General features: G+C 37.8%; 1 protein-coding gene across 2 annotated transcripts in view; it reads right to left on the reverse strand.

The window, feature by feature from the left end:
* Positions 1-2,323: 2,323 nt before the first annotated feature.
* The window catches only part of mRpS6 (mitochondrial ribosomal protein S6), a 43,482-nt gene continuing 23,806 nt past the window's right edge, over positions 2,324-21,999 (reverse strand). For both annotated transcript variants that reach the window (XM_067084410.1, XM_067084409.1), the window contains exons 3-4: positions 11,979-12,140; positions 2,324-2,503 (exon numbers count right to left, since the gene is read on the reverse strand). In XM_067084410.1, the coding sequence (XP_066940511.1) occupies positions 2,395-2,503; positions 11,979-12,140 (271 nt within the window). In that variant the 3' untranslated portion in view covers positions 2,324-2,394. The remainder of the gene's footprint in view (positions 2,504-11,978; positions 12,141-21,999) is intronic.

A 21,999-nucleotide genomic window follows, 5' to 3' on the forward strand; every position in this document is an offset into this window, starting at 1 on the left:
TGGATATAACTTATTAGTTGTTACCTCACCCATAACTTGATGAAGTTACATTGATTTTCTCAAGTGATAAGTAAGTTTTATGGGATCACTGTACCTTTAGAGATTCAGTCATAATATCTTTGTTATGAGGTTTCAAGTATCTGGTCGATGTGAAGTAACTTTTTGGTATTATATATTATTTGTGTAATAACCAGGTGCTTGATCACTTTGTAGACAATACATATATATATTTTATATATATATATATATTATATATATATATATATATATATATATATATATATATATATATATATATATATATATATATATATATATATATATATATATATATATATATATATATATATATATATATATATATATATATGTATATATATATATATATATATATATATATATATATTATAAATGAATCTTTTTCATTTTGAGAGACCATCCACGTGAGTCAGAAATTTATTTCTGTTCCACACGTGATTGTGTGTTGATGATTTCTATCTTATTCACTCAGAAGGGATAATTCGAATGAAATGTTGTTATTGGGTCATTGCTGAGTCGGGAAGTTGGGGAAAACTCCATCTGGTATGCAAGCAGTTAGTTGAATTCAGCAGTTGCTCTCAGGTTCCAACTTCTTTTTAGACTTGTATGGCCCAGTGGGTAACGCCCTGCTTTCCACCTGAGAGACCTGGGTTCGATCCCGACGTGAGTCAGAAATTTATTTCTGTTCCACACGTGATTGTGTGTTGATGATTTCATATCTTATTCACAGAAGGATAATTCAATGAAATGTTGTCTATTGGGTCATTGCTGAGTCGGGAAGTTGGGGAAAACTTTGGTATGCAAGCAGTTAGCTTGCCCAGGTAATTCCTTTGGGTGCAGTTGCTCTCAGGTTCCAACTTCTTTTAGACTTGTATGGCCCAGTGGGTATTGTACCTGAGAGACCTGGGTTCGATCCCGACGTGAGTCAGAAATTTATTTCTGTTCCACACGTGATTGTGTGTTGATGATTTCTATCTTATTCACTCAGAAGGGATAATTCAATGAAATGTTGTCTATTGGGTCATTGCTGAGTCGGGAAGTTGGGGAAAACTGATTTTATGCAAGCAGTTAGCTTGCCCAGGTAATTCTCAGTTGCTCAGGTTCCAACTTTTTTTAGACTTGTATGGCCCAGTGGGTAACGCCCTTTTTTCCACCTGAGAGACCTGGGTTCGATCCTCTCAGAAATTTATTTCTGTTCCACACGTGATTGTGTGTTGATGATTTCTATCTTATTCACTCAGAAGGGATAATTCGAATGAAATGTTGTCTATTGGGTCATTGCTGAGTCGGAAGTTGGGGAAAATTAATCAGGTATGCAAGCAGTTAGCTTGCCCAGGTAATTCTCTTGGGTGCAGTTGCTCAGGTTCCAACTTCTTTAGACTTGTATGGCCCAGTGGGTAACGCCCTTGCTTTCCACCTGAGAGACCTGGGTTCGATCCCGACGTGAGTCAGAAATTTATTTCTGTTCCACACGTGATTGTGTGTTGATGATTTCTATCTTATTCACTCAGAAGGGATAATTGAATGAAATGTTGTCTATTGGGTCATTGCTGAGTTTGGGGAAAACTTTTCCACTGGTATGCAAGCAGTTAGCTTGCCCAGGTAATTCCTTGGGTGCAGTTGCTCAGGTTCCAACTTTTTAGACTTGTATGGCCCAGTGGGTAACGCCCTTTAGCTTTCCACCTGAGAGACCTGGGTTATGATCCTCGATGTGAGTCAGAAATTTATTTCTGTTCCACACGTGATTGTGTGTTGATGATTTCTATATATATATATATATATATATATATATATTATATATATATATATATATATATATATATATATATATATATATATATATATATATATATATATATATATATATATATATATATATATATATATATATATATATATATATATATATATATATATATATATATATATATATATATATATATATATATATATATATATATATATATATATATATATATATATATATATATATATATATATATATATATATATATATATATATATATATATATATATATATATATATATATATATATATATATATATATATATATATATATATATATATATATATATATATATATATATATATATATATATATATATATATATATATATATATATATATATATATATATATATATATATATATATATATATATATATATATATATATATATATATATATATATATATATATATATATATATATTACTTAATAATGATAATAAAATGTCAGCTTTCAATATAAGAAAAGAATCAATTATCAGGATTTTTTATTTTGTAACTACTCGAATAGTGTATATACAAATATTAAACCTAATAAAATAGCAATTAGTGACCAAATGGATAATAATCAAGACCAGTATTAAATTTGAATTTTTTCCTCTGATGAATTGGAACTCTCGAGTTTGCCTCTGCTATCATTTTCTGAACTTCAGCTCTGAAAGGAAAAAACAAAGGATATAATTATTTTCATTACTAAAACATAAGCATACTATGAGACTAAAACTTGTGACACTTAAATATTTCTTATCAGGGCTCACTAAAAAAATTTTTTACTCCTAATACAGTACTGCATTTCATACAGTGAAAAAGCCTGGTCTATTTTGTTAGTGCAGAACACAAGCATAAGGCTGATAAAATATCACTACAACATAAGAGCAAACTTCTGCTAAAAATAACCTCCTTTACAATTCACAGACAAAAAACAGAAGAGAATATTGACTGGAAATACATGTCATCCGTCTTGGCTGTAATGAAATTCACCAATTTCTGACTGTTTTATGCATACCTGTTGCTAAAGGAATATATTTAAACCCTTATGGTCTTAACAAAGAAGGACACAGTTTATAGCAAAAACTTTTTGTCAGTCTCACTATATCAAACCTAATCCACATGCAAACTGCTCAAGTAATTGTACTTAACAAGAGACTACCAAGCTGTAATAGAAGGAAACATTTTCCTATTAGTCATCTGTCCTCCACACACTAGGGGCATTAAGTAGTGATTCCTGCAGTCTATCTGTAGGAAGGGAGGAAAAGCACTCCCAACAAAGCAAATTTTGTATCTACAAAAATTTTTCTTATTTTTGTAGTCAAACTACATGTTAACCATTGCTTACAGTATCAATTTAATTATTACGAAGCAATGAAAATACTAAGATATGGCTTTACTTCCCATTCCCTGACAATTACAATGTGCTTTCTTCAAGCTGACAAAATCTACCAAGGCAATTTGACTTAACCACAAGTTGCAGAGAGATTATCTCATGGAAAATGTACTGACAACACATGCATCTACTCATCTTTTCCCTATTTAGACATGAAAGAAGTACTTAAGGGCTCAAAATAACAGCAGTCATAAGGAAACAAATATTCCATGTATAAGATGAATGAGGAGAGTGGAGAATTCTGACGGCTCAATAGCATTTAGTCTAGTAAGCAAGTACTGCTAGGGCTAATGACAAACACAAAAATGATAATGTATATTGCATGGCCACCTATAACTGAGTGACCAGGTTCATGTAAAGCCAAGTTACTCCTGCTCCCAGGACATGAAACTTCCCTCCCTGTTTGGAATTCATGTTTGTCAAGATTCAAGGCTTCCCTGAGGCTAAGAGGACAAATTAAGTTGAGTTCTGATCCCCTGACACCTTTCAATATTTTCTGGCACTTCACACTTCTCTGGCATCTGGCTTTCGTTTTCAGCAAAAACCTATAAATATGCTGCTTTTGTTTCTTTAACCCTGCACATGTTTCAGTGTGTATGTGTGACACACACACACACACACACACACACACACACACACACACACACACACACACACACACACACACACACACACACACACACAGAGAGAAACTATTGGCCCCAGTTAGGTTGTTACACTGGCAGACACCCATTTACAAAATTCAAATAATACAGTTTTATTAAGAATGATCATTTTAATAACACTGATATTTTATGGGCTATACTGTATGCTATTATATTTCATGCATTACTGTTATGTTATTATCATATTACAAATTATGAGCATAGCGATCAGGCGCCATTTGCATTCTGGTAATGTTTACACTCTTCAAATCATCAGCTGATTGCATTTTACCGACATCATCACAGCCATTAGTTGCTAAATGAAATGCATTTCAGAGATTAGTATTTTGTAAATTATCAAAGCTGGATTTAAATATACAACTTTTTATAAATGAAGTACAAGTGTGATTTCGCCAGTATCGGATGTTGCTTTTGCCTCTTTCAAACGTTTTGTGGCCTGCACAGTATTCGTTTCTTCAGCCACAGCTACAACTGTAAATTTAGTGGCATAATATCATACCACTTGCCCCTCCACTGCATGAAGGATGAATAAAGATTTATTATATTTTCATTTAATTGGAAATTAGGAAATTTTTAACAAGTCAACAACTGTAACACAATCCTTAATAAACCTGTGTTTGTTACAGTAACTGACATAAGCAAATGGCTGTTTCTCGATTCGACTGTTTATGTCAGTATTTGCTGTTGTTTATGCCAGTGTCTTAAACGCAATAGTAAGTGGCTGCTAATTATAAAAAATAGTAATGAATTCTTAGACAAGTCACAAGGTTGGTAAGCCTGATTTAATGTATGAAGATTTGCATTTAACCTAATGAACTTTGGCTTCTAGGCCTATTTATTAGTTAAAAGCGAACTCGGATATAATATACATTATCAACGGTATCTACAAAACTGCGACAGGCATAGAAAGCCTAGCCTAGTGTAATCTACTAAAATTATATCTTGCACTATACATGATGTATAATATGAAATCATGTTTCTGGACAAAATTTTAATGATCGCTTGATACATGAGACTGGATGATACATGAGTATACAGTATTCGCAAATTACGGTTCTTTTGTATGCTGTATATTTTTGAATTTCACAGGATGTTTTCATTGGAAATAAACTGTGCTTGTGTATTTACTGAGCGAGCTTGTTCCCAAATAAAAAAATATCCAAAAACTGAAATGATGTGTGGCACTATCCTCGTGACAGCTCAAGAACTAATGTTGGCCGATTCAAAAAGGTCCCGGATCATGGGAGCTGCCAGACCATGGAATGCCGGATTTAAGAGGTTAGACTGTACCTGCAAACACCCATATCATTCCTCTTTTTCATTAACCAGGTGCTTTCTGGTTCTGTGTAGTAGACTTTCTGTTACCTGTTGCTGGCAAAAGACTGACAAAGTAACGGGGCTTGGGGAATTCTTTCCCTAAACTTGCCTCATGATTAATGAGTGCTTTGATAGATTAATGAAAACTTACCAAGAGGAAAGTTCTTGTCATCCAAGCTCAGATGATTATTGCTTGTAGAACTAGCAAAAGGAAATAAATTAATGAATTATAAAATGTTACCAATAAAGCCAAGTACTGGGCATTTTTGCTCCATCCTAGCCTTTCTTCATGATAAATAAGAAGAGATTTCAAGAATTTTTTCCAGTTATCATTAAGTTTTGGGCATAATTAGTTACCTTCAAAGCTGCCTAATCATGTCAGTGAGTTTCATTAAGGCAAAGGCATGGTAATTCCTACTCTATTCATAAAGTTTTCTTTGGATTGTTCATCAGGCTCTTTGCAAGATGTCTTTCTGTTTTACGATGCAGTGATTGACGAATAAAGTTAAATCTCACTGATAACCAAGGTAACAATGCACTTCATAGTCATTCTGTAGTCAATGCCCCGCAGAAAACCTGCAACCAATTCTTCCATTTACCATGAGGCTCTCCATCAGAAAGTAATTCTTATCTTTTTATAAACATCAAGCAAGCCTCAAAAGTTGCTGTGAATAAATTTTCAGCTTCAAAAAGTAATGGTGGTGGAGTGGGAGAATGGGGGGGGGGGTGAGCTGATGCAGCATGAGAACAGTCTTGTCTCTTTTACAGTATTTCCTCCAGTACCGACTAATCATATGGATTTCTGACCACCAAGGCAAGTGACCAGATTGGACCAATGGGACCTACAGTCATTAGTTCAATCATCAACTTGCCTATTGGGAGACTAGCCATATTTCACTTGATGAACTTCTAATGAGTACAGCTGTAGCTTTAAAGATCACAGGTCAATTTAATAACCCTGGGATGGACATTCAAAGAGATGCAAAATGTCTGTCCAAAGTACTAAAACAATAGAATGCTGGCATCAACCACCTTCAGTAGCCAAATAATCAAATCACAAATACACCTTCAAGAAGGAGCTGGCAGAGTTGGTGTGACACTCTATTAGAAACTAAATCTTGACAGGGAACTTTCTAGTTTTGAGTGAAATGTTCAATCTCATGATGACAAACAAGTATGCGAGGCCATGGTTTCAGTGGCAGCATTTAAGCATTGTATTGGTATAGCCTGCAAACGGGGAGGCGACAAAACCCCCACATGACAAAACCCCCACCGACAAAACCTCCACCGACAAAACCCCATACGACAAAAACCCCATACGACAAAAACCCCATATGACAAAACCCCATATGACAAAACCTCCCTAGACAAAACCTCCACCAACAAAACCCCACCGACAAAAAAACACCCATATATTTTCTAGAAGCAGCTTACTGAAATGACTAGTGTATATATAGTTTTTTTTTTTAATCGTTTATTAAAGAAGATAAGATTATAAAGTAAAAATTTACAGTTTCGTAAATATTTATTACACAAAACATATAGGAAGTCAGAATTTATATATTCTTATATTTTTTGCTACACCATTAAGAAATTCTTGATGTCCTTCTTACCATTACTAAAATCAAGAAAAGATTTTGCAATCGCGATTGCAATTTTACAGTTTCTCTTTGATTTTCTTAAAGAGGTTCTCACATTCTTTTCAAGCAAGTTTGAACCATCAGTGCATCTTTGTTCAGATAAACCCAAACTGTGGGATGACTATAACAACCAGGTATTTAAAAATATTGTTCCAAGTTTCACACTGGTTATTTGTGGGTCTTCGCCACTAACTGTTGCTTCATACACGCTCCATTTTTCAGGAGAAATAATGGTGGAATTTGTCTTGCACGACGCTTAGTACCTGTCACATATTCAAAATATGCCAACAGAGGTTCAAGATGGCTAGGGCAGTTCAATTTAAGGAAATTCATGCCATCTATGATTCTATCAGATGGAAGAAAAGCAAGTCCGTCAATCATACCACAAAAATGTCTTGTAGATTCATCTTCCTTGTAGATACTGCTCAGTCCTATGCTTTGTAGTTTCCGCCATGTATTCTGTGTTAAATGGTAAAAACATGTTTGCATGGATTTGAGGTCCCAGTACATTTTCTATAGTGAATTTTAAAAATCATTAGTAGTTGGGATTCATATGTAACCCTAGTTCCTAGTCACCTCTCTCTCTCTCTCTCTCTCTCTCTCTCTCTCTCTCTCTCTCTCTCTCATCTATATATATATATATATATATATATATATATATATATATATATATATATATATATATATATATATATATATATATATATATATATATATATATATATATATATATATATATATATATATTATATATATATATATATATATATATATATATATATATATATATATATATATATATATATATATATATATATATATATATATATATATATATATATATATATATATATATATATATATTATATACTATATATATATATATATATATATATATATATATATATATATATATATATATTTATTAACTATCCGCACTTTTTTATTCGTGTGGGTTTTTGGTCGCTTGGGGTTTTGTCGTGTGGGGTTTTTGTCGTGTGGGGTTTTTGTCATGCGGGGTTTTGTCGTAATGGGGTTTTGGGTGGGGGTTATGTCGGTGGGGGTTATGTCGTGTGGGGGTTTTGTCAGGCATTCCTGCAAACATACTTACTGACTGCCTAATGGTGGTGTCAAGGCTGATGAAGCTGAAATGCTTTCTGGTCCTCTGAGTAAGATTTAATTTACAGCTAAAACTCCTAGTTATCAAGATGAACTTGGATTTTATACTGTTGTCAAGTTTCAAAGACATCTTTTCTGAGTGTCATAATTGCCATTCAGCTTTAATTTGCCCCATCAAAATAAGCCTGCCATATTTGTTCCAATGCTTCATGCTTGCCTCCACCTGAGTGGTATCAGCAATAGTTAACAAGTTTTTGAAATACAGAAATCCCCTCTTCACCCATATTAACATGTCCAGTATAGGTGCAAATATATACTGGTGCAAATATGTGCCCTAAGTGAAGGTTTTATGTAGTAAGTACTCTAGCATACACCAGGCTTCTCCAAAATCCTAGCCCAACCTTGCTTAGCCATTGTAAGCACACACGAAGCAAATGAAACCTATAAAATCACCACAAAATAAACAATGTTATAGGCTGAAGTATTAAATAAGTCCAGTAAAAGCATATGTTGCTTACAATACACCCATAAATACCTGAATAAATACCTCTCTCTCTCTCATGTCATTTTTTATAATCTTTAACAAAAACACTATCATGCAACACCAATTAGGCCTAGAAGATTACAACGCCTCCAGGACAGGTTTCGTCACCAACCCATGACTAATCAAAATTCAGCCAATTAACCTACCCACCAACTGTAAACACCCTGCCTGCTATAAATACCTTTGTACTCTCATAGATGACTGCCTGTGCACTGTTGATATGTTAGAGGAAATAAACCTATGACAACAGAAATCTTTACATGTCCTTAGGAAACCTGATACTGTATACCAGCTACATGCTGATGAAAAACAGATTGTCAGATGAACAGAAAGGACTCTATGTAAATTACATGCCGTGTAAGCTATAATTTTCAACTACTGCCCTCAGAGAAGGTCTCCTCCCTATTATACCCATTTACAGCTACATGATCCAGCTGCGACGAGAGAAGACAGCACCACATCCTTCAGGAGGACATTGGTATTCTGCCAGCTGGAAGAGAAAAAGAGAAGAGAAGAGAAGAGAGAAATAAAAAAAGAATTATAAGCATTACAAATGCAGACACATGAAGCCTCCCAAGGAACCCCCTGTCCAGATATCGATGCCGTTGTCCAGCGCCTGCAGCAAAACGATTACCACAAGAGAGAAAGGGTTATATTTAAGAAACTTGTGAGGTTTAATAGCAGAAGTCTGAAGATCCCCTAACATCAATCTTACTGAACACTGGAAGAAGACCTCCTTAATCGTGGGCTCAACACCCATGTGATAAAAAAGCCAAACCGCACAAAAAAGCACCCAGAGGTTGAAGTCCTCCTTGACTCTATCCAGTCCCCTGAGGACTGAGGTAGGGTCAGGTTCAGCTCCTCCAGCCCCTGCTGTTAGCAGAAGCCCTTACTTACCGAGATGCCCCTTACAGAATCACTGTCCTCACGAGGGAAATGAAAGAAAGTAAAAAACTTGAGAGAAAACCAAGAAATCACAATAAGAAGAGCTGACAAAGCTGCTGCCCTAGTGCTCATCCAGACCTCTGAATATTACAAGAAACTGGACCAAATACTGGCTGACCAATCTAAATTCCAAAAAATCGACAGGAACAGCCAACAAGACATCCACAGGATGGCTGAGAGGATCCATGCCTCAAGGAATGCTCCAAGGTTTCCCCTTGCCCAGAGCGACTTGATCCAGTGTATATTTACGGCACCATAAAAACTCACAAGACTGGTAATCCTCTACATCTGATTATAATTCAAATACCAACTCCAACATACATCACAAAGAGACTTGATGATCTCCTCACTCCATATACCCCTGACAGATACTGTCTCCAGTCGTCTACGGACTTTTTACGGAAACTTCGAGAATCTCTGTCTACAAGTATTGCCTCTCTTGACGTAGAGAGCCTCTTCACGAACGTTCCACTTGATGGGACAAATGAGCAAATACTCGATCAAGCATATAGATGTGATGACACACAGGCTTTGAACATCCCCAAAGAAGTCCTAAAAGCCCTTCTTGAATCATCCATCAAGAAGGCCCCCTTCACCACCCACAGAGGGCATCTTTACTGCCAGATTGACGGCATGGCAATGGGATCCCCTACCACTGTAACATAGATGACACCTTTATAAGAGTGGACAAAGAAGAGGATCTTGAAACATTAAGAAGGACTTTCAAAGAATATTCTGTCCTCCGCTTCACGTGTGAACACAGCGTTGATGGTGCCCCACCCTTTCCTGGACGTTCAGGTACAGCAGACTCCAATGGGTTCTACCACCATGGTTTATAAAAAGCCAACGAACCGGGGTCTATGCCTTAATGGGTTAAGTGAGTGACCAGACAGGTATAAAAGGTCTGTGGTGGATGCCTTCGTCCATCACACACTGCTCCACGTGGAGAGAAATCACAACAGAGACCAAAAGGTCTACAAAAATTCTCATAAATGACAATTTCTTAAATCATATGGTTGAACAAAAAAAACCGAGATTCCATAAATAACTGGCATGGGGAAATTATGACGAACACCAACGACGACAAAAGTGGGTCCACAAAACTATACTGTACAACTAAAATTATATGCACCACAAATATTTCAATGATGAAAAGGCAATCAGGAAAACAATAAATGAAAATGTCTCCCCACTGTAGAAGGGCATAAGATTAACCTCAATTTATTATAAAAACATGAAAATTAGCTAGCTACCTCTTAAAAACAACCCACCGGCCCCAGAAATGAGGATGACCACTACCACTCTCCCACCGTCCCTCCACACCTTCAAGAAGGGGCAATTTTTAACCATTATAAAAAAAATCATATCAAAAGACCAGAAAGAGCTGATCTTATACAGGACACACAAATCATAGACCAAACACCTGACCAACGACACCACTGGTTTCTCAAGGCACTCCATACATTAGGAAAGAAACCAAACATTAATGAGGTGAAATAAACAGAATTTCTCCCCACCATCATGAATAGATATATAAGAAATCAGCCAACACCAAACACTGCCATGAGAGAGAGAGAGAGAGAGAGAGAGAGAGAGAGATGCAGATGGCATGTCACCTGGAGGGCAAATAATACCAACCACACCAGTGGGGGGTACTCGATCCAACGTCCACCTCCAGCCAGCAATAACAGTAAGGCCTAAAAGATTACAATGCCTCTGGGACAGATTTCATCACCTACCCATGACTGACCAAAATTCAGCCGAGTAACCAACTTAGCAACTGTGAACATCCAGCCTGCTATAAACACCTGCGCATCATGCATCCCAGTTCATTCACTTTTGTACTCTCATATATGACCGCCAGTGTGCTGTTGACACAGTACAGAAAATAAATCTAAGACAACAGAAATCTTTACATCTCCTTAATAAACTTGATATACCAAGTGCATGCTGATGAAAAGAAGATTGTACAATAAATAGAGAAGACTGTATAAAAATTAAATGCTATGGAAACAACTATAAAATAAAGATAACATTATTAGGAAAAATTAAATAATATGCCTAGATATATACACCAATTAACAAAGACAGCCTTACTTATTAGAGCTGAACTGCTAAAATGTACAGTACAGTACTGTACTGGAGAAAATTTCTTTTAGGTACAAAATAACATTAAACAAAATTGGTGGAACACTTGACAAAATTCAGTGCTATAAGTTTATTGTATGCTGAAAGAGAATTCTTTATAAAAAATGCAAGTTTACAATTTCAGATAAGAAATTAGGCCCATCCAAATTTTATATTTTCTAGCAGGTGTTAATTTGTTCTTGGTATATGTTCTATTGCAATGTCTACTTGCCATTTACTTGCAGTAGCTAAAAATTACTCATTACTAATCTTTAGTCCAAGATTAACAAAGCCTCAAATGGTGCTTTAGTACAGCATGAATTCCTATTTGAATAAGAACACAAAAGAATGGATAGGAAGTGTAAACCAACTCTTAAAACAACTCTCACCTGTACGCTGGTGGTTTAATTTCCTCATGCCTTGTACACTGAAAAGTAGGCGGCTCCTCTACTTTCTGTACATATCGCCTTACAAGATCAATATCTCGATTGCAGTTGTCACTGATGGGGTCAATGGTAGCAGGAGGAGCATCAAAATGAATAAGAAAATAACTGCAAAATGTAACATACAATCAGATGAGTTTCAACTGGACTGGCTTAATACTGAAATATATAATGAAGCAATTAAAAAATTCTGACAAAAATACATTTTTATTAGAATTAATTTTCCATACAAACCCATTACTTTTACCCTACCTTTTATGTGCCTGAGTGAAACCCTAGACAATGAAATTTATGATTTAGAAACAGGTTTACTTTTGTTAAACAGATTTAATGGAATGGATAGAGAAGATTCACATTACATAAACTTTGCTTTATGTAGAGGTCTACATCCTAAAATGGCTCAGTTACAGTTCTGTCAGTATAAGTGCTGGATCAGATATCAAAGCTAAAGCTTCATCTCTTCTTTTCTGTTGTAAAGTTCATAGGATGCTAGGGTGGCTATACTAAATTTCCTGACTATTTAGGGAGGTTATACATCTTCACTGACTTTTTTGTTCATTATCATTTACAGGTGAATTGCACTTCAAATCTTCAAAATTATTTTGAAGATTTGTTGAATCCGTAAATCATAGATAGTACAGAGTATTCTAACATAGAACATGATGAGAATATACCTTATATTCCAGTTCTTGATGATCCCTTTTTCCATGGATAACTGAAAGAAGCCATGAATGGAGTAAATGAAAATAAATATTATATTGGTATTTATCCTGGAATATTGCATTGCTTGCCTGTGAACTGGCTTTGTTCTATCTTGCTTAATATGATTTTTGTATGTATTAATTACTCAGTTTCATAGTGTATTAACAAATTAATTTTAATATTCAATTCAAGGAATAAAATGCTTTGTGGAAATTGTAGAGGTATATCAATAATGGATTCATTAGCAAAAATTTATGATACTTTGATTCTTAATCGATTACGTTTGTTGTGTACCATACATAAGTGTCAAGTGTCAAGCAGGTGCTCAAAAAAGAGTTGCAGCATTTAACAAATATTACCATTATGCTTGTTATGCAATTTTGCTAGTTTTATTTGCTGATTTTTCTAAAGCCTACAATAGAGTACCTAGGAACAAAATATGTTTTAAAAGATAATGGATGAGGTAAGAGAATGTTAATGGCAATTAATGCAATGTATTCATGTACAAAACACATTCTTAAATCAGCAGTAATTAATGCCACCATTGGTGTTTGACAAGGTGCTCCATCAAGTTGTATATTATTTATTGTATACATTGATAAGTTGGTGCATATGTTGCAAAAGGCCATTTTTTCAGATGGATTTTTAGGATCACTAAATGTCCTCTTATTAATGGATGATGCAGCTACCTTAGCTACAAGTAGAGAAATGCCCAAGAAAAAGTTAAAAGTATTATGTACATTCTGTGTTGATTATGGAATAGTAATTAATGAGTCAAACTAAACTTTTTGTAATAAATAATGATGCTGACGATCAATCAGACTTACATGTAGAAAATATTATTGTGAGATACACTCAAGAGATATCTTTAACTTGGAGCATGGTTCACAGATAGTGGCAAGTTGGGTGATGTCATTAGTCTGCACAAGAGTCAAAGTGATGCAGTAACAAATAAGTTTACAATTTTTTGTATGGCTAACAGCCAAATGCCATATGTATATAAGAAATGAGTTTTCGATGCAGCGGTTATGTCATCATTGTTATATAGCTGAGAATCCTGGACGACTAATAATATTAAAGGCACAGAAAAACAGTATAAGTTAGTTAAAGTTTTGCTTGGTGTTCAAAAGAACACAAGTATTAAAATATGGATGTTGGAGGCAAGCATTGTGCCCGTAAAGGATATCTTAATAAGAAAACAGAAGTCCTTTTTGGTGTCCAAGAGAGAGTACATAAATGAAGAATTGCCATTTAATTATGTTTTTGATTTGTGCAGAGATAAAAGAACTCCAAGTTATAGTAAATATGTTAGAGCAAAATGATGAACGAAATTCATTGGAAATATTTGCACATGGGGTACGTGAGAGAGCTGAAAATGCCACAAAATTCAATACATATGTATCTGAGTTAAACCCCTCCCTGAGTGTACATACAGATTATTCTGCAACCTAGTATGTTCCAGATTTCTGCCAAGTACCATTCACACATTTGAATAAGAGTTACATCTCTCCTATGGGCTGCACTGAAACATTCAAGACTGGAAAATAAGTTAGTTGCCATTGCTCTCCTTTATGAAGCTTACCTTCAGGAGCGGGAAGAAAGAGGGGTATAGATTAGTGTGTGCTTCCTTGACCAGGTTCTCCGACACAGTGTGTGCTTCCTTGACCAGGTTCTCCGACAGAGAGATCATGGCATTTTTTGCCATAGGTCAATCTAGTTTAGAACACTGTCTGAGGTCCTAGTCCTCTACCCTCAGAGACTGTGATGTGACTGGACATACGGATGAATGCCCTTCTGGCACCAAGGAAGGCAGAATGGGGACACAAAATAATCAAGGAAGAGCCCAAGACTTGATAAAAATTAATTCTTTGCTTAGAAGAAGGCAAAAATGGACAGGACTGTTCCTTGTGAAGTAAAGCCACAATGCAGAAGGCTTGGAGTTCACTGACTGTGAAAGAGGTTTAATCATAAAATCTTTAGGAAGGCTTAGTTTAAAGGTTTAAATGGAGGCAGCCTTAAATACTTAAGCATTACATTAATTCAAAGCAGAGTGGTTCAATTGGAGATTAAGGAATTTAGACATACAAAACAAAGACTGCCTTAATGTCCAGGTTAATAGAGATATCTAGACCAGAATGTCTTGATAAAAACATTAATGTGATGCAACACCCCTCAATAGCATGAAGAGACAAATCTTAAGTGAAATGTAAATGAGTAAAGAACTTCAATAGGTTATTTAGAGGTATGGGTACAAGAAACTTCTTGGAAAAGCACCAAGCTCTAAAGACTGACACTCTCTCGTAGAGTGCATTAGTCGACTGCCTTCTGGAATTAATGACGGATCTTCTGCACTCCTTGGGAAAACCTGTTCACAAGACACAATCAAGGGTCTGCACATGGTCAGCTGAAGCATGGGGATATTCTGAGAGAAAATTTCAGAACAAAACCCTGCATGGCCACCACGGAATCACCAAGGTCATGCATGAATCTGCAGTTAGCCAGAATTGTCAGAACCCTTTGAAATATAACCAGAGGGGAAATATAAAGGTCCAGATAAAACCAGTCCAACAGTCTGTGTCTACTGCCCAAGTTTTTGGATCCTGAACTGGCAGACATAAGATGAATCTAGTGACAAAGAGATCTAGAAGGGAGTGCCCTCACCTTCCATCAACCTGCAGACTTGTGGATGCATAGTCCATTCAGAGGACAGAACTTGATCCTCCTGCTCAGCTGATTGGTCACAATATTTATTCCTAGCACAATTGAGGAAAAGAGACACGTTCCTTCCTTTCACCCAGGTGAAAATGCGACTTGATCAGGCACTAAAATCTGAGTTTGTGCCTCTTTAATTGCTTAAGCCAGTTCTTGCCCTGTACTAGCTCCTACAATGCTAAAAGGATTCTCCAGCTGCTTTATGTGTAGCTCTCATTCCTCTGCAGACCAAACCCAACACGTGTCTGCCAACTGCAACCATCTCCCAACCTTCAGTCAACATGTCTGAATACCACATGAGGTCTGAACCCTTCAACTGGAGGGAGACACCTTATAAACAACGAGATCAATTACTCCACCGTCTCAAGGGCTTCTCAATCCATGGAGATCAGAATTGCACGAAAACTGGTTCACTCCATATTCCATTGATTCTTCAGAAAGAATTGGATTGGCCTCATTCTTAAACTGGTTCCAGTTTCTCTAGGGATACTATTTGTCTCAGCAGAGACAGCCATTTGGAATATTATCAATATTCCCTAAGATTTACTAATACAGAAGACTGAATTTTGCCCTCAAGCTCTCCTTGGCTATCTACTAGACTCACACAGGTGCCTCGAAAGAGGAGCAACAGGAGAGTCCACCTGCCCAACTGGGACAGGATCTTGTAAACTTGGGGAGAAGCAAAAATTGGAAATTAACATCCAGCATGTCTACTAACTGCATCCAATCTTCATTTGGATCACTGCTGCTAAAACCAAACTTGTCACCTCCTGAGTAGATGAAGTCAGAAATTTAGTGCTGGCCTCTATCCCCTCTGAAGCATCAATACCACACACACACAACTGTGGACCCCATGAGGCAGCTCTGTATCAAATTCCATCCTTGAAAAAGAAAATCTGCATCTTACTGCAGGATCTGGAGCTTCTCCTTGTAGTGTAGGTGGGGGGGGGTAAACAAATGGAGAAGAACTTGCTTGGGGAGCCTGGAAAAAGAAGGGAGTGGAGTAACACTCATTCTCTTGGCACTCTACACCAACAATAAATGTAGGCTGTTGATGTGGTAAAGGGCACCTAAACACCTGTGACCAACAAAACAACTCCCTGGGCTCCACTTCCTGAACAATAGTGTCCAAGGCCAAATCCTTCAGCAGAGAATGAACAGGTGTTCCACAAAGCCATTGGTTCTGAGCCACAGAGACTGAAGGAGCTAGAAAAGCATACAACTGTTCTCGGTGCTCAACCTTAACATTGTAAAGAAGTACAAAGACTCCCCAGCAGGGAGTCAGAGCACTTTCTATCCAAGCAGAGAACTCTGTGTTAGCACTCTCACACATCAACACAGTGAAGGCTGATGCCAACACCAAAGAAGACTGATGCATAGAAAAGTGGCAGTTAGCACCCGATGCAGCAGCCAGCGCTATTGACACAAGCATCTGGAGCACCAACGGTGTGTCAGCTGCTGCTAACACCCGGAAATGCCCAAGGAGACACTGGCGATAACGCCAAGAGCACCTGAGGTGCCAAATATGAGATGGCTGGCTCTAACGCCCAGTCAACGTCTGACGAAACACTGACACAACACTGAAAGCATCTGAAGCTCTGACAAAGTGGTACTGTAGCTAGTGCTAATGCCAGGTTAATGCCTGAGGAAATGCTGGTGCTAATGCCGCAAGAGTCTGAAGCGCCAAGAACGAAAAACGTGGTTGAGAAGAAGCCAAACCTCTAAACTGCTAAAACAGTAGCAGTCAACAGATGCAGGTTCAAAGCCTGTTCAGAGAAGCAAATGAGTGTCGACACTGTAGAGTAGACCTAGTGCCGCACTGTGCCAAAAGGGACAGTGATCTAGAATGAAAAGACATGGCTCATACATTCGATCCCTGATGCACAAAAAAACCTCCTGTACATTGACCTAATAACATGAAACGGACTGGCAGACCAAAAAGTCTGGGAGACTGAAAAGGAGAACAAGAGTCTGGCACCAAAAGAGAGCTCTCACGAAGCCATCTAAGCACCTAAAAAAATAGCTAGCACAGACCTAATCAGTCTCTGAAAAGCTGACTACACTACCTACACTTCTTCAGTATCAGAGCCCAATTAGAAACCTCTGGTTAACCAGAGGGAAATCCTGGGAAAGCAAGGCCAGCAACAGCAGAACCTCTGGCTCCCAGATACAAAGGGAGTTTAAACTCCTCTAAAAATTACTTAAATGCAAAAACCTGCTACATACCAGAAGAGTGGTTGGTGTTGCCCTGTGCACTAGTGCCAAAGAATTGTCTGCGCAGGAAACAGAAGCTTCCTGTACATTCTCACTTTCCTAGGGTGACACCGAGTTCAGTGGAAGATAAACAAAACTGCCGAATAAGCCGACATCAAAACCTAGAGAAGGAAAAGATAATCCCCTGTTCTGCTACTGAGACAGTAGGAATCAAAGAAGAAGGATCTGCAATTCTAACAAGCGAAGACACCTATCAAAGTGCAGCATTCGCCCGAATGCAGTTCAAGACAGCACCTAGAAAGCTCAGGAGGAGCTTGAGGTAACAAACCAGAGGAACAAGACTGGAAGTGCAAAGCTTGAGGAGAACTGGAACTACAATGTGGTGCCCACGCCTTCTGTGTCGCCAATGGTGAATGTGATACAGAACAAGAAGAAAGACACAAGATCCTTCTTACCAAGCATCAAAAGTTGATGAGAACACCTGAGAAAGGAAGAAGAACGTAGGGAACAAATGCGTTCACATGCCTGATCACGGCTACTCATACAAACCTCCCTCTTGTCAGAAAAATGGCATGAAGACATACTAGCATAGCTAGACTGCCTGGGAAACTGAGAACACGAACACCTGAAGCCAGGCGAATGCCTGAAAACCAGATGAGCTCAAGCACCTGAAACCAGGCAAGCGCCCAAAAACCAAGCAAGCCTCCCAAAACCAGGCAAGCCCCCAAAAACCAGGCAAGCACCTGAAAACTAAGCAAACACCCAAAAAAAAAGGCGAGCACTTGAAAACCAGTTGAGTGCCTGAAAACCATTTGAGAGCCTGAAAACCAGGTGAAGCCTGAAACTTGAGGAGCACCGGCGCCCGCCTGGAGGACTCAGTACTCTCTTGGAGGAGATCACCTCTGAGAGAATACTGAACCCTTTTGCAAAGGACCACAGAATATCCTGGATAGGGATGATACGAGTACCCAGTCTAAGGGACACAGAATCAGATATCAAATGAATGTGCTTACCAATCTAGCATATCCACTTCCTGCCTGGGTGAACTTTGCTTGAGTTTGTTGCACTTATCTTTTGGCAACCAACCACCAACCTGTATGTGACACATGCCAGCTTGGCCAGAGGAAGAAGACATTGGGCACAAACTGCTCCCACTCCTGGACATCCCCTGCTTCCCTGTGCCTCCAACAGTGGAAGGAGCATCACAGGGGGTGGCTAAGGTATGGCTAACAGGGAGGGAAGGTGTTGCCACTTTCCCTGCCACAAGGGGGAACCCATAAAAGGACAATTACAGTATACTGGGCCAATAAAGCAGCAAGTGATGAGGAAGTTACCACCATAACTTTTCAAACATAGCCCTAATTTGCCAAACCTCATATCCTGAACAATGCACGGAGCCTGAGAGGAGACAAAATAATTTGGAGAAGCATTACTAGCAAAACAGGGAGAGTGAAAAAAACTGTTATCTAACAGATCGTAAACAGATGAGAAACTCTTACACCTAAACTCACTTCCTGTTCTAGTGTTAGAAGAATCTTTACTGTCTTTTCCTTTTCTTACCCACTTCTCTTATCTGCTTATACTGTACTTTAAATATACATTCATTACTTCGTCTAGCTGAACAATAAACTGATCCCAGCGATTGTTATAAGGACAATCCATGTTACTACATTTAACACATATGGTATGACCAAGTAAACTGTAAAGTAAAGTTGGTTACATACCCTCTTACCTTACAGTCCTGAAACCATTTGGCTTTATCTTCTTTGAATGACATCCTAAATACAGGCAGTCCCCGATTATCGGCGGGGGATCCGTTCTGATGGCATGATGATAACCAAAAATTGCCAATAACCGAAAATTGGATGCTTATCGGCGCCGAAAAGTGCCGATTTTCAGTTATCAGCGCCTCTGTTACGTATGTATCGGCGCTAATACCCAATTATCGGCGATTTTCTGCGCTGAAAATTGCCGATTTTTGTCGCTAGACAAGCGCTGTAAAACCAGATTGCCGATAACCAAGCCCGCCGATAACTGGGGACTGCCTGTAATGACAAAAACTAAGATAATCCAAGCCACAAAATCCAGAATACAATGTAATCGTCATCGATCACAATCATAACCACACTCAATATGTATGCCCTCACAGGCCGATGACAGACAAAAACTGAAGGTAAACAATACATGCTTGAATTACCTGAAAGGGATGGGTCAATAGACAGTTAAAACTAAACGATCCAATTAATTTTTTAGTTTTCACACTCTATCGTCCTCCAGCCTGACGTGGGAATTACAGCTATCATAATAGAGACATAAGATTTATTTTAAAAATCTACGTTTTGGATGCATTGAATAAGACCAAGTTAAATCTAACAATGCTGTAGCAACAAATTTGCTGTATTAACTGTAAGTTCTAATCATGGAAAAAGAAAGAGGATATATCATGTACGTGTGGATCTTGAGAAGGTATCTGAGGGTACCAGGACAAATACCAGAGAGAAATTTGAATAGAGAAGGGTATTAAAAATGACATTTTTATGATAAAATAATGTTTTATATATACTTACCAAGTAACTTCATAGCTATTAGTTTCGCTTAACTACAGCAGTTATAAATTTGAAATTCGGGGTAATGCAGTATTGTTTTAATGTAGGTAACTAGACCCCGCCCACTGCCGGGGAAGAATAGGTACAAGAGTGCTGAAGAGCCTAATTCGTTTGTGCCCTATGTCCATGAAAGGGGAGGTGAGAGGGCTTTGACCATGTAGTTACTTATTAAGTATATATTAAACTTTATTTTATCATAAAAATGTCATTTTTATATAAATAACTTACCAAGTAACTACATAGCTGAATCCCACATTGACACGAGGTGGGAAGCATGGACATTTTCCATCCAAAAACACTCATTAAAGATGAATTTGAAATAGAACGGTAGCTAGTATTGGTGTAATGTTTGCTGTAACCTTACCTGGTAAGAGAGCTGCAGCAGGAAGATACTGTCTCTGGTTGGTGCTCATCTCAACCTGTAGTGACGGCAGTAAAACCGAGAGTCATCCCTACTTCAGTGGGAGAACCTTGCAGTTGAGGAAGCGAACACTGATTTTGACTTCCAGTAAGTTGATTGGAGAATCGTGGAGAGCAACAAGTTCTTAAAAGCCAACGAAGTGGCGACTGCTATAATCTCATGAGCTTTTACTTTAAAAATAGAGTTTGTCTTCTTGAATCTTCGAGTGTGATTCGGAAATAACACTCTTTAAAAAGAAGGCCTTTGGTCCTATCTAAGTAGTACTTAAGAGCTCTAACTGGGCAAAGAGTTATCTCCTGTTCTGCTGGCTCAAGGATATCCAACAAACTCTTGATCGTAAACGAACGAGGCCAAGGGTTGGACAGAGTTTCCTTCTTTGCCAGGAATCCAAGTGTGAATGAGCAGACCGCATCTCCTTGCGAAAAACCCACTCGCTTACTGAAGGCGTGTAATTCGCTGATCCTCTTTGCCACAGCTAAATTAACTAAAAAGAGAATACTTCTGGTTAAATTTCTCAGTGATAAGGCATGAAGGGGCTCAAATGTAGGGCCACAGAACCATTGGAGGACAACATCTAGATTCCAGGCAACTGACGTAGACTTCCCTTGCTTGGAAGTGTCTAAGGATTTAATTAGATCACTTATGTCTTAATTAGCAGACAAATTGAGACCTCTATGTCTAAACATGACATTTTTATATTAAAATTAAGTTTTATATATACTGTACTTACCAAGTAATTACTTAGCTAATGATTATGCTCACATGGCATCCTAAATTCAAAATTCGCGGTAACGTGTCAGTTGCAGAGGGGGGTGACAGGTCCCGCCCACTGCAACAGGGCATAGGAGCGACTAACCGCTAGTAGCGGTATTCTATTTTATTGCCTTACAGTCCATGAAAAAAGGGGAGGAGGGAGGGCTCTGATTCAGTAATTACTTGGCAAGTATACATAAAATTTAATGCTATCATAAAAATGTCATTTTTATATAAGTAACTTACCAAGTAATTACTTAGCCGAATCCCACAGTGCAAGGGGGATGGGATGAATGGACCGATTATTAAAAAAAAACATTAAAGGAGTAATGACTTGAAAAGAAAAGAATGGCTAGCATTGAAACAATGCTTGTTGCTTCCTTACCTGGTAAGAGAGCTACAGCAGGAGAATAATGCCTCTGGCTGGTGCTCATCTTAACCTGTAGTGGCGCAGCGAGGAGCTGAGAGTCGCCTCTACATCAGTGGAAGTCTTGCAATGGGGGATGTGCCTGATCGCTGACAAGACGTATGCAGGGAAAAAGCTACCCTTGCCTTGGGC

Source organism: Macrobrachium rosenbergii, chromosome 41 (assembly GCF_040412425.1).
Source record: "Macrobrachium rosenbergii isolate ZJJX-2024 chromosome 41, ASM4041242v1, whole genome shotgun sequence".
Lineage (NCBI taxonomy): Eukaryota > Metazoa > Arthropoda > Malacostraca > Decapoda > Palaemonidae > Macrobrachium > Macrobrachium rosenbergii.